This window comes from Mytilus trossulus, chromosome 10 (genome assembly GCF_036588685.1).
Source record: "Mytilus trossulus isolate FHL-02 chromosome 10, PNRI_Mtr1.1.1.hap1, whole genome shotgun sequence".
Lineage (NCBI taxonomy): Eukaryota > Metazoa > Mollusca > Bivalvia > Mytilida > Mytilidae > Mytilus > Mytilus trossulus.
The window spans coordinates 11547477-11562509 of NC_086382.1; the positions used below are offsets into that span (position 1 = coordinate 11547477).

At 33.2% G+C, this 15033-nt stretch overlaps 1 protein-coding gene across 1 annotated transcript; it reads right to left on the reverse strand.

The window, feature by feature from the left end:
* Window positions 1–2422: 2422 nt before the first annotated feature.
* LOC134687692 (actin-binding protein WASF2-like) lies at window positions 2423–5229 on the reverse strand. Its single transcript, XM_063548151.1, has 2 exons — window positions 4255–5229; window positions 2423–3160 (listed from the first exon to the last, which is right to left on the reverse strand). Exons 1-2 carry the CDS (start codon window positions 4468–4470, stop codon window positions 2423–2425), a joined length of 954 nt encoding a protein of 317 aa, XP_063404221.1. The 5' UTR covers window positions 4471–5229.
* Window positions 5230–15033: the final 9804 nt, after the last annotated feature.

Genomic DNA, 15033 nt, shown 5'->3' on the forward strand with positions numbered 1-15033 from the left:
GTCATTAACAGTTACAGAAAAACATGACCTTGTGCATTAAAAAAAATGAATCGTAATTTCCTGTCGATATGCACATCTACATAGTATGTCCGTATTATCTTAAACGTTTTCATTCAAATCTGTTGTGTGGTTTCAGAGGAGTTTTGATGACAAATGTTTCAGTAGTAAACTGAAGAAAATAATTTCAAAGGGGCGTAACTGCTAGAAAAAAGTTCGTAATTTTCAGTCGATGTGCACAACTACATAGTATGTCCTTATAATCTAAAAAGATTTCAAGAAATTCTCTGCGTGGTCTCAGAGAAGTTGCTATAACAAGAATCAGGACTGCCAGACTGGCGGAATGACGGATGGGACAAACATATTAAACCCTCGGCAATTTCCAACAACAATTAATTCAAACTATTTATCCATGTAATTTCACCCCAAACTTAATATTTTAGGCATGGCATATAAAGATATAAATTTTGAAAGGTGTAAGAAAAAGATATGCAAGTTAAACACTATCTGCACTAGTTACTTTATTTGAAAAGACGATAACTGTGTCCCGGGACCAAATATTTTCTTTTAAGATACATGTATATTAGGAATCTATTTCAGCCATTAATTTGTATAAAAAAAGATTGAATAATTATTTTAATCTATCTTTAGGTTTAGAATTGGGAATACCAATAAAAAGGTTGAAGAGGTCAAACGTGAACTAAGGATCCTAAAAAAGAGATGCAGCATGGATGCTTATAGACACAATTATTTTTTTTCTTAATTCAAACTTATTTCAAAGACTTAACAAATTCAACCTAAACCAATCCGAAAAATATCTACAGGATTAAGGCTTACGTAACTTATGTCTTTTTGTTTTTGTTGACAATTTGATAAAAGAAGGTACTACAAGCATTCAGTATCATGTATGAAAACGTGCACAACTCTTTTGTGTGTCACTCTGACTCTACACAAATTTAACTGAACATCTTAAGGAAAAATAATCAAATGAAGATTTGGTCTGATTGTAAATGACACATTTTCTAGTTGCTAACATCAGAAGGTGTAAACAGATAATATGTTACCGTAAGTAATGCAATGCACAAAAAAGTTTTTGCACATATTTTAATCATGCAGTAATAAAAAGCCTCGACATGACAAATTCTTAAGTTATTTACATGATTGCTGTCCACATGATACGGTAGCTAATGCATTGTAACGTGTATGTAAATATAATCGTATAAGTATAACTCATGCATAATGTATATCTACCTATAGATCATAGAATAAAAGAAAATAGCAAAAAAAACTGCCCGGAAAATATATTCACATATTAATTGTTAAACATTTCAATTACGCCAGTAAATGTCTTTTTCAAGAACAAGAGTTAAGCATGAGAAATCAGTCAAGCTCCTAGGTAAGGAAGCATCATCTTCAAAAATTAACGTCTGTTTTGTTTTTAAGTTGCAACTCACTACTGTATTTGATGTACGTCGATCCATCCCCCCAATGAAGTAGTAGATATTACCACTCTTCAGAAATCCCTCTGGCGGAAACGTAGTGAAACACTTATCGACTAACTGTATCTTCTCTTCATTGCGAGAAACACTTCCAACTTTTTTGAAATACGGTATAATTGAAAAACTCTTTAATTTTTTATTAAGAATGCAAATGTTATCGTCACAACCAAACACCTTTGATTCTGTTAACTGAATTCCGAGGTCATTATGTTTAAATATATAGCAGGTCTTGAGGAAGGTATCATAGCATTGCACACATGTGTCGGTATCATACTCGTCTACGGTCACTCCGCCGAAGATGTAAATCTTTTCATCAGCTACCACAACTTGCCCATCCACTATAGGATGTAAAAGTTTACCATATCTAGTTCAATTGCCTCCGCCAGTATCACAATCACATATGAAGGGCATACCCTAATAACCGTTATTTGGCTCCAATGGCGTTCCATACTTTTAGAAGTCCGCTTTATGATACTTATTTTAACAATTATGCATGTTCCGTGAACCTGACGCTATCCATATTCACGTTTCTCATGTATAAGTAGCGTTTGAGCACAAATACGGACTTGGAAAATTGGAATTTGCTAAAACTCGGTTTTCTGGAGGGGTGGGCTTCACATCTGTATCTTAGGGAACAGTCATTATTTATCAGCTGAGGGGGTCGGTTCAAATTTTCACATCAAAAAGTTTTGTTGGCAACCCCCCCCCCATAATTTTTATGAACCACATAATGACCCCTTAAAATGATGTTTCACAAGTATGACCCCCCCCCACTACTAAAAAAATATCCCTATTAATTAACAGTGGGCAAATAACTATGGGAAGAATGTGGACATTGACACTATCTGTTACCGAGTATGCATGGCAGAAAGAAATTTTCTCTGATTGCAGTCATTTTCTTTGATTTTGTACTGATTTTTTATATTTCATTCTACAATTATAAGCACCTTGTGAACTACCACATTTCGGAAGGTCTCCTCTTTCCGGCATTCTGGGTAGTAGTGGTTCACATATTGCCTTACGGCTAACTTAGCCCGTGGGCACACTTCTCTTTTTGCGTTGATACCGCCCCCGTTCCAATTATACATGTTTCTTAGATTTTGATCGCCGAAAAGGTGTGGCATAAGTTCTTTTAACAATATGGAGGCAAAATTACCGGCAGAATGGGCTCGGTCTTTAAGAATTAAGAGTCTATCATCTGGAATTTTCATGTCTGCCGGGATGGTGTTTTCTTCATCACTCTCAGTGTCACTACCAACAGCCAGAAGTCCTGGTGTTGCCTGCCTCTGTGTGGTAAGTAATCGTTCTAAATTATCCTGCTTGGCGTGCAGTTTCTGTTGCTCGGTCTCCATGGCTTTCAGACGCTTATCAAAATTTGTCATCATGGCGAAAAGTCTTGATTGGCCGGAAATCATGACGTCGAACAGTCTGTATATCCGGTGGTCGTCTGGGAATATGTTGTTGGGTGCAATTGGGGATGGTGTTGGTGTTGGTACTGGTCCTGGTGCATGTGCAGGTGCAGGTGTTGGTCCTGGTGCAGGTACTGGTGCCGGTGCAGGTGTTGGTGGTTGAGGGGTCAATATTTCAGGAGCTGGGGGTGGCTGCTCCTCGTCGGATGATGATGGAGGACTCCCTGTTAAGATCACATTGCCAGGTGTTGATTTCTGAAAATGAAACAAAAGTGTTACTGAAATGACTGTTTTAAGTGTTTAAGTGTTACATATATTTTTAACGGTTATACAAATCAAAATACCGTAATAATTCGACAAGGGCTGTGAGAATGTGGTGTATATACTTTTTTGTTTCGTTCTTTGACACCATCTAGACTCGCCAAAGTACATGTTAATAATGAGTAAAAAAAAATTTCATTCTTTTATCAAGGTTATGAACAATTTTGTTAACTTAAAAAGGATATATAAAAAACAAATATTTAAAGATCTCTATCTTATACATATTTAAACAATTGTCCACACATTAATTTGTGACTTTTGGCACGACTCATATTTGTCATATCACATTTGTATTAAACTTTCAGTCCGTTTACTGTCAGTGATATCATGCTGGTTTCAAATTGAGTTATGGTTATTGGTCACCTGTTCTCAGAACAAAATTGCTGAAGCACCTCGAATGTGCTACTGAACTTTGTCTTACTTAAATATTAAGGTAATGATTAACAGATTTTTTTCTCTCAGAAGTACTGCAATAATGAAAAAAAGCTCTCAATAATTTGGACAAATGTTTATATAATGCTATTATGTATTATGTATGGCCCATCGCTACGATAGGGTTATTATCATAAAAAAATACGCCTTAACCTCTCCCCAAATTACAGTATCATTATGTCGGTGGGGGTGTTACATTGTTATAACACATTGGTCACTATTTTTTGTCCGTTCAATTGATTGACATTTTGTCATCTTCAGCTTTCTATACGACAAGGGTTTTGCTCATTGTTAAAGTCTTTAGTTTGCCCACTTTTAAGTCCCAGCATTATTGCTAATATGTAGACAGTTTCACCGCACACATCATTTTTACAGTTCATCCCTTAAATTACTCAGTCAAGAGGGAGGGTAGGAGAGGTCCTGATCCCGAAATCACGCGGGCTTAAAAAACACGAAATCCCGAGGTCCCGACGTTAAATAAATTTGAATTCCGAAATCCGGAAATTCGAGAGGAAACAAAAACCCGGAACCTAAGAAAGTCCCGAAGTCCAGATTAAGGTCATAATAAAAAACAATTTGTAAAAGAAAAAACTAACCTTCTTTTGCTGTTTGTTGGTGTTCTTCCTTCGCCTTGCTGGTATTCGTAGGGTTGGCATCTTGTCACTTTGTCTGTTGGATGAGGACCTAGGTGGTGGAGTTGGAGGACTAGGTGGTGGAGTGGGTGATCTTGGTGATGGGGTTGGTGATTGAGCTGGTGAAGGTGTTGGTGATCTGTCTTCAACAATCTCTCTCTCAAGTTTTTTTGCCGTCATGTCCGTCTCGGTCCCACTGGCTAAAACAACTGCCGTAGCAACTTGTTTCTTCGACCCATACTGTACCTCGTACAGCCCCAAGTCGATTATCTAAAATTGAAGAGTCATACATTCAATTGTTATATCAAACAGTGTGTATTTCTTAAATCAAAATCAATCACTTCTCCAAGGTTTTTGTTTCATAGACAAGTTTTTAGTTTCAAATTCTACTCTTCATATACAGGAATTATAATGCAAAAAATGTTTTACAGCGAGTTTAAAAATCAAATATAACAAAACAAAGTTATACCGCGATACGCGTTGTTGTAAATGGTAATTTCTTACACTTGACTTTATACATATAAAACAAAATAATATTGTTTATCTTTAAAGTCAAAACGTAGCTGTAGTTCTATGCCAATACAACTGTTGTTTAAAGGAAGCAACGCCCTTTACATTTTATCCAAAGCATTAGTTTCTCTAAGACCGTAAATTAAGCAGTCCCTATTAATACTCAACAATGGAAATCCTTTGAGATTTGAATTGTATATGATTGTCATTTAGGGGGTTATTTATAGCTATACAGCTATATGCGGTATGGGCTGTGCTCATTGATGAAGGCCGTACGGTTAACAATGGTTGTTAACTTATGTGTCATTTATGTCTCTTGTGGAGAGTTGTCTCACTGGAATCATACCACATCTTTTTTGCACAATCTAATACAATTCAAAGGAGAAAAATGTTATTTTTAAGAAGATAAAGGCAGGGGCGGATCCAGAACCTCGATTCCCCCCGGGGGGGGGGGGGGGGGAGCACCATGAAACTAAATTTTATTATTTGTTTTGGAGATGTATACATGTACATGTGAGTGTGAGTGCGTGTTTTTTTTTCACTTTATACTTTATTCTCCTGTCAATTGATCTTTATCATATTCGTCCTAATTAGATATAGGAAGATGTGGTGTGAGTGCCAATGAGACAACTCTCCATCCAAATAACAATTTAAACATGCAATACATATTTGCCACTGGACTATAAACAATCAACAATCAATTATGAAATGCCGTTTAATAAAAAACAAATCTTGTAAGGTTTTGAAAATAAATAATAGTTTTAATTTGTTTGCTGAATAAAATTCTCAAAACGAAATTGAAGAAGTAATTTTATTTGTGAGTTCTGTAGTTTGGAATGAAGAGCTACTAAAATATAAAAGAATGTCAGCCTTATCGACTTCAAACATATATTTGTACCTATTTTAAAAAAAAGAAACCTAATAAGTTTCACCTGGTTATCGTACAAATGTAATTATAAAACAATTAAGAAAATCTTTCTATTCGAATCAACATGTTAATGTATTTTAATGACATTACACACAGGTGTCAATGTTTACACCCTTACCGCTAAGTTGTCAAAGATCACACGTGTGGACGCTGGTATCAATTAGATATTAAATGGCCAGGTTAAAAAGTCAAATCAAGCTGGGATTCATTTCCGCTGTGATTGGTCAATTAACTGATGATTGACAGGAGAGTGGATAGGTGTATATTTTTGGTAACCTGAAATGTTGGGGGAGGGGGCACGTGACCCCTTGTGCCCCCCGGTAAATCCGCCACTGTAAGGAAGCTTATACAATTGAATTCTTGTTATATATCATAGTAAATATCCAATACAAGCTGTTTCTAGTATTTTCACGGTTTAGTTTTAACATATTTTATTTGATCAATTAGAGAACGAACATTCATTTAGAGCAAACAGTTAATAGAATGAAGATAAGAAAGGACAGAGAGAGAAAAATAATTGACACAGCAACTAACGCTCTATCAGGGTATAAGAATTCTGTTAGACCTTTTTTATGAGAGTATTAATCTGTTTTAAAATTTAAATATTTTGTTCATTCGAAAATTCCAAGTGTCCGCAATTATTTTAATGTAAATTGAAAGTTTTCTATAGCAAGTGAAGATTTTTGAATGAGTTTTTTTCTATATCTGACATTTGTATTTCGGACAATGAAGAGGTAATGGTAGACATCCTCACAATCTGTCACACAATGACAAGAAGGGCCAAATGTCATATTAGCTCTAAATAGGTCCTTATTTAAGAATGAAACGGAACAACGCAATTCTGTTCATGCATGAAAACAGAGTTATTGTTAAAATATATAAAATTTATTGAAGAAAACACGAGCAATTTGGTCAAAAAGGGGGAGGGCTATAAAATACATATGGCGTGTCCCCTAAGTACATTAAAAAAAAGCTTTTATTCAAATTTCATTTTTATTGGGACTTGACGAAGAAATAATTGGTGTAATTGAAGTACCGTATTCAATGTACATGTATCTGCGAATAGGAAAATGTTGATTTTGACAGTTATACAATGTTAACACATAAATGATCATATAGTTATAGGTTAATCACAGAAAAACTTTATATAACATTACATTAAATTAGATATTAAATCTGTTTCCCACGAGACAAAATCGGACATTTGACCAAATTCTACTGGCTACATTTCCATACTATGAACTTGTTGTATTTCTTTTCTTAAATCGATTAAATTGTGCTTCCCCGATTGAATACTATAGTATTGTTCAGTGCTTCTGTTTCAAATAAGTGGACGGAAGATCTACATAGAGTTTCTGCAAGACTTACGGATGGTGGTAGTAACACATTAAGGACATATAGAACATTTAAAACCGGAATTAGTTGTGAACTTTATATAAAAACACTATTATCTCCTGCTCAACCTAGATAATATTCGCAATTCAGATGTGGGGTTGCACCCATACAAATCGAAACCGGGCGCTTCGAACGTTTACTAATGCATGAACGGACTTTTATGTGTGAAAATAAAACTGAAACTGAGGAACATGTACTAATTGAATGTCCACTTTGTGATGATTTAAGGAACGAACTTTATGAATAAATAAACAGTGTAAATGAGCGGAGGCGGATTTAGCCCCCCCCCCCCTTTTTGGGAAAAAATGCTTATATAGGAAATCACTGAACCGTGACTGGAGCGGCCCCCCTCTTAGGTCAGTCAGTGTGACCCCACTTATGAAAATTTCTGGATCCGCCACTGTAGAGAACTTTAACATGTTGACGAACCATGAGAGATCATGAGACACTGTCTTTTGTGTTAGGAGACAACCATTTGATATTCTGGGGGTAGGACTTTGAAAATAAATAACTCAGCCTTGATAATCACAAAAATAAATGATTTGTTCTTTGGTAGTTTGAAAATAAATTACATGACTTGCAATGTATTGAAAATAAAAAAAACTCAGAATCTGTCCTCTCACTGTACAAAAATAAATAACCGATCAAAAACAAATCCTCCTGCCCCCTCTCCCCACCAGAATATCAAATGGTCGTCTCTTTAGGATGCCAGAACGTTAATGTTAATCTATTTTAGACAGAAGGAGACGTTTTTTTAAATCGATAAAATTTTTAGACCGTTAAATTTTTGTAATTTGTTTTAGAAATTTTAAATAAGTGCATGTACATAGTTTTTATTTTAGTTGTCCTTTTATTGTTTAAAGAAATTTTACTTTTTGTCTCTCGTAATTCTTTTAAGAATGGCATTATATAAATATTGTGTTGTGTATATTAATGGTGAGACGTTAATATATATATCTTCATTATGTAAACATAAAATGTCAAGTTGGTTAGTTTTTAAAAATAATTGTCAATAGGTTATCCATTTCGAACTCCCCCTCCAGCAAATATCAAGCGATTGGAGGTGAATTGCGGAATCGCACACCTGTTAATCCACAGTCACAACTGCAATATTTATAAATGACCTGTGAATCCGACACACATACATTGTACATGTAATTTCATTAAGTATTAAAAATCAAGCAAACTGTACAAATTAGATCAAATGCGGTTCAGAAATGTTTCTTGTAATGTCAAGTTATCACTTCCAGATTTAAGATGTGAAATTAAAATAAAGGCTGTATAATTTTTTTTCTCTATAAAAACGTAAAAAAGGCATTCGACGATTTCAAGTAGTTATTTTTAGAAAATGAAATATTTGATTTAAAATAGTTTTCCAATTGCTTTTCATGATTAGCTATCGGTCGTTATTCATCTCCGATTTCTTGAATAATTATCCATCAGTTGAAAACTGTATCACGGTGTTTATATTACACTTCAAAATATGAAATTGAATTGGGGAAATATCTGGAGATACCATGTAGACCAAACATTATAAATACAAAGAGAACACAGAGTGTGAAAAGTGATTTTGTTAATATATAAATCTCTTTTGTAACATTTTGCTATTCCAAAATATTTATAAACTAGTCATTTTTTAAACACTAAACAGGTGTCACTTTCTGTTGTATTACTATGTCCTTCGTTAATTGAAGACCTATATTGTGCCGTACCTTTATGTTTATGGCTTCATATCACTTATCTTTTAAAACCTATTGTTTTAAATTTCCTGTGCTGAGTTTTTACATGGATGACACGTTAAAAAGATTATTTGCTTGGCATGACCTATATAAGGCCATACATTTTATTTGCCTCATTCATACAGTGGTCATCATGGACAGACTACAAAAAGCAATGTCTTATGTAAATCACTATACATATATGATGCACTTCTTAGAGAGGGAGATTAGTAGAATTAACAACAATTATCGGTACAAGAATCAACTCTTGCATCGTTTACAAGCAGTGAAGCTTCTTTTACAACAATACACGACTGCTGTACAAGAAGAAGAAATTTACGAGCAAATGGACCAGATGTACGAGTACCAAGATTAATAAATTGTCTTAGTGACAACGGCCCTTTTAAGGGCCACCAAAATCAATTCAGAAAGATTCTAATGTTGTTGACTGACATCAATAAAGGTGTTTATTTCCCAATACTTATTTTGATTGTTTTAAATTTAATATCTAAATTCAACTGGAGCCAGTTCAATATATTGGGCTAAGTTAAATTAATACAATAAATATAACTCTTTAATGCAAAACATGAAACAATAGCGGGTTAAAATACTAACATAGTACATTGTACACAAGAAAGTGCTAAGAAACATAATACATCAGCTAAATAAAATTCAGGTCGAGCATACTTATTTTAATATAGTATATGTAAAATTAATTAATTGTTAGAAAACTAAGAAAAATACTGGATTAAAAAAAAGGGGGAGGACTAAAAAAGTTATTTTATATCTGTGGCATATACCAAATCATTATAAAAGTTTAAGGGAAACTCCTCAAAAAATAATCAAAGAATGGTATTATGTCCATTATGAATGAAAATGCTCAAATTCATAGATATTAAAGTTTTATTCTGTGTCTATATCGTGTCAATCGTACGGTTGTTTTATCCGACTAACTAACCTGATACGGAAATTGGTTTTATTTAAGTAATTAAAGTCAGTCGTTTGTTTTTAACTGTTTAAACATCATGGGAATTGGTGAAAAAGTTATAGTTCATAGTCATAAATGAGCGGAAATAAGAGTTCCGTGAAAATTATTTTCGAAAATCTTATTTGTTCATAATTCTTTTATTTAAATGTCACAAGTGCTTTCAAAAGTATATCGTATAGTTTCGTGTTGATGCATTGATAAATTTGAAACCCTATAGTTTTATGGGAAGTATTTTTTTTTATTATATGATCCCACACTTTGATAACTTTTTGTCGGACATTCAATTCCAGAATACTCGTTCTTTTCGATACTCGATCGTTTAACAATTTGATTGTACTGACTTGGCTTTTTGTGACAATTTTTTTTAATGTCGTATATGGTAGATTTAAATATAAATTATCAGAAATTTGTCACACTATCAAGATTATTCTGACAACCAGGTATCTATTTTATTTTTGCGAAAAATATTCTACCCTTAAACTATGTATATGTTCCAGACCATATGAGTATTTGGACCTTACGAGTACGGCCCGGACCGTATACATATACTCGTACGGTCCGACCATACGCGTACGATCGGACCGTATGAGTATACGCGTATGGTCCAGTACGAGCTAACCATTTATCACAATCTTTATTTTTAGTTTTATAAATTGTTATCATTACAATTAGATAAATAAATTAAATGAGAAATTGAACAACTAAAATTAATTATTTGTTTAATTGTATATCTGAATCGTAGTTTGGTACTCTCGCTTGCTACCACCAGTAATGGAATATTTTTTACATTTTCATGTTTGCAGTTCATTCATGTTCCTTTGCATTTGCATTTTTTTGTTAAAGTTTCTAATATTCTAAAACTGTCATCCCACATTATGTTAACTTCCGATATCGTAAATTTCTATGATCATAATTAAATTAATGTGTTACTGATTAACATGCTAAATACAAGATGTTAAAAAATTTAAGTATCGTTAACTTTTTAAATACATGTAGTTAAAAAAAAAAAGGAAGTTTTATTCCAATTACAATTGAACTTTTCAATATTAATTTGTGAGTTAAGTTATGTTGATCTGTACATGAATTTTATATGCATACGATATCACATATTCCATGATTTTGCAAGCTCGACAGGGAATCGCTTGAATACCTGGACGTGTCACCTCACACCCCCTACAATACCTTTGGGAGTAATACCTTTAGCCATGCGGGAAATCAGTGGAGCGAAGATCCTTATTTATTTGAATAAAGTTTATTACATAAAAGAATTATGAACTAATTAGATTTCCAAAAACAATTCAAGTTTCACGGAACACTTATTTATGAGTTGAAATTTTGACTTTTTAACTATTTGCAATATGATCAGTCTAAAAATAACAGATCATGGTTTATACAGAATAAACATAATATCATTTTTTGTGTTTTTTTGCGAAGTTTCCCTTTAACGATAATACTTGATAAGATAATTTTTTTTGCAGATACCAGACCGTACGCGTACGGTCCGACCGTACCAGAATTTGAAAAAGTACGCATAAGGTCCGGAACATATATACATCATGATAATTATAAAATTCAAATGTTTTATTGCCATATAAGCTATAATATAAAACTTAACTTAAAAAAAAAACCAACTAAGAATATACATGTCTATACACAATGATTTAATTACAATAATTATTCAAGTGTCCCTTTTCCACGATTCTAATGACACCTCAAGGTATTTATTGAGTATGTCATATAATTACTGCAAACTTTGTAAAGATAAAGTAGAAGATGAAGTTCATTTTCTTTTATATTGTCGTCTATATAAAGACCTTCGAGAGAAGTTTGATATTTAAAAACCTTAATAATGATGATGATATTAAATCAACGTTTTATTTACTTAACCCAGTAAATCTGGTTAACACCAGACAAATATATAATTATTTAAGTCAAGCTTTTGAAGTTCGTAATAAAAATCGAATGTCAGTTGGTCTACCATAAGTATAATACTATGTAATACTGTGATATTATACATGTATATATAATTGGTATTTGAAATGTTTTCTTTATGTTTCCATAATGTTGTATTTGCACCAATTGTCATGTTTAATGTGTTTATATCTTGGAATACGCTTTGTATCATGTGCTTTGTCCAATAAAATAGTTGCATTTGAATTTGAATATAAATCACCTTTTTGGATCAGACAAATCATAGTATTTAAAGGAAAAGTTCCAAATTGTTAAAAAGAAGTTGTATCTATGTTCCCTATTTAATATACAATCTAATGAAAAATGTTTTTCATCTTCTAATTGCTACAATATTTGACTCTACGAATGTGAGAATGTCTTCCCATTTCTATATTTAAATTATGGAGTTGTTATTTTTTCGGTAAGTAAAGTTGGGTGAATATATAAATTGCATATAGTCTTCAGAAAATAGATTTTTTTATTGATATCAGCTGAAACTCCTTTTTTTAACAGTGTTATAATAGTCTCATATTTCAAGGGCGGATTAAGACGGTTTTTTTTTAGGCGCCCACCCATTTGAAACGCTGGGACAGGAAAAAACATGGCCCCCTCTTAGGCACCAACCATTTGATATTCGGGGGGGGGGGGGGGCTATGGATTTTTTCTCGACAAAATTTTTTTTTTTTCACTTTCGGGGGGATCTATTTCTTTGGCGAAAAGTCGAAGAAAACATTTTTGTTTCTTTCAATTCTAGCATTACATATTTGTTGTGACAGATGAGGGTGAAACGAAACATTTTTTTTCTTAGGGTAAAAAACAAATGATTTTTTCCAAAAAAAATCCATAGCCCCCCGAAAAGAAAATGAAATGGATACAATATTAATGTGCAGCTATATAATAATGTAAATGTACATACCTCTCCATCACATTTGAAGAACCCTCTTGATCTCACTTGGAAAGAACCACATGCTGTGAACTTCACGAAATAGTGTGTTGGTTGTTTCTTTTGCAGACTTAGTGAGCGGAAAGTAGTTGCCATTGCGTTGAACGAATTATAACAAATGATACAGTACCAAATTTGCATTATCTTTTTATAATATTGTGCAGGTACTGTCAGGTAATGTCTAAAGTGGGAAAAGGGGGTTAAGGGTGTACCGAAGAACAATGTATGAAGCCATTCAGGTATTCACTTTGACATAGAGACAATAGACATACTATATTCATTTCACACCTAGGTGTCAGTTCATATTGAATTTGTTTATTAGTAACGACCCTATTGAATAGGTTTATGGCTTGATTGCAAGAACAATTGACACTACACGAGAAAGATGGAACCATTATTATGGACAGTACTTTTATTTGCAAATTGCAAATAACCATGAAATGTAATGTTGACAGTTAATTATTTATATTTCAGAGATAAAAGTTATTGTAGATTAATATATTTTGTGTCTTTAGAAATAAACACAACTCCTCCAACACTTCGCATGCACCAAACATTGTCACAATTGTTTTATTATTCACTGACTTTTACAGGTTAACCTTTTTTTCAGAGTGCACATTTGTTATAGTTACCAGAAGTAGCTGTCGTATTTGGTAATCTTATAAAAGAAAATTTCAGGTTTCTTCTTTTAAATGCACAAAGAAAGACAATTTATATATATATTGTACCTTGCATTCGGTACAAGAGAGAAACCATAAGTTAGAAATGTTAAGAATTCTAATATAGTATGAAATACATTCACTGTGAAACTCACACATTAATATAAGCTACATGTACATGTATCGCACAGACACATACATGCATGGTGAATTCCCCATTTTATTTTGTCTTTTATCTCTCATCTTTTTACTATACTCCATCATTCTCTATATATCTTTGAATTTTAGCACGTCTTTATTCTCTAGTCTTATCCTTGTTTTTTTTGTGTTTTTTTCTTCCTTAATCTTTATTCTTTAAAAACCCACTCCACAACCTCATTGGCGGCATGGTATTGACAAAATGCTTGATATTTCGCCATATAGTTATAGATGTTGAATTGTTCTCGTGTTTCTATGATATTCATGGTAATTGTCTGGATAATTTTAATTTGTAAATGAAACGTGAAGCATTGTCACAAATGTAAAAATAAGTAGATGTGGTAAGATTGCCAATGAGACAACTATCAACCAAAGTTCACATGCAGTGGATTAAGCAAAGACGGAAAACTTCAGCAATGAAGAAAACCAATAGTGTCAAGTCGAATGCAACGACATGAAGAATTTGAAACAATTCAATTGAGAAATTCAACATCTAAACTTATAACAAAACAATGTACGAAAAACAAACAAGACAGACCGGAACCAACAACAACATGATATGCAGACTCTTTAATTGGGACAGACACATAAAGAATGTGTAATGGGCTTAAAGATTGGGTAACATGTATATGAGCACGATGACATGTGCAAATTTGAATGAATTAGTTTTTGTTTACAGCTTGTTAGTTTGTTAAAACACCTCACTATTCTCTACAATTTTTTCACATTTTTCTCTATTCTTCCCCTCCCCCTACATTTTCATATGTCGCATGTAAAGACCACAGTCAGTTTCTGTTTATAATCTTCAGAAAGTACTATTTTTTAAATAGTATACTTTTTCGAGAAATATTCAAGATATACATTTACATGTTTTTGTAGACTAAGGATAACTTCACGAGAAGTATGTGTAAGAACTGCCCCACAACGCAGATAATAAATGATCTCTGTTCAAACTATACTTATTTATATGTCATAAACTGTATTTAAAGACCAAAGCTGCATCGTACAACCACAGTACGTATCTGCAAAGGAAAATGAAATATTGCATATTAGATCAATTTGTTTTCAAAATGAAAGTAAACAGTGTCATTTACGCTGACAAATTGTGAATTCCTCACATAGAGCATACAATTCCTACATGTATCTCATAAAATCTGTAACGGCCCTTTAATGGTAGAAATGCTTTTAATTATGTTTCTGGAACACCCTTGTATAATCGTTAAAGAATGACCGGGGGTTCTCCAGACCCCGACTTATCCGCCGGGGCTGGGGGCATGCGGCCGTTATTAGTAAGCTGAAATAGAAAATATCATAAAGGTTAATAGAATAAGCGAAACTCAAAGTAGCTGAAATGGAACTTATCAATCAGAAATTACTTGCATCGCCGTATCTCCCACGGGAAACAAAATCATCCAATGGTGATCTTATCATTTTTACTGAATATCCCTTGAAAT

Coding starts and splice junctions, on each gene's coding strand:
- LOC134687692 (XM_063548151.1), bottom strand. CDS start 4,470: ATGACGGCAAAAAAACTTGAGAGAGAGATTGTTGAAGACAGATCACCA. Junction 3,161..4,254: donor CCAACAAACAGCAAAAGAAG/GTTAGTTTTTTC, acceptor TTTCATTTTCAG/AAATCAACACCTGGCAATGT.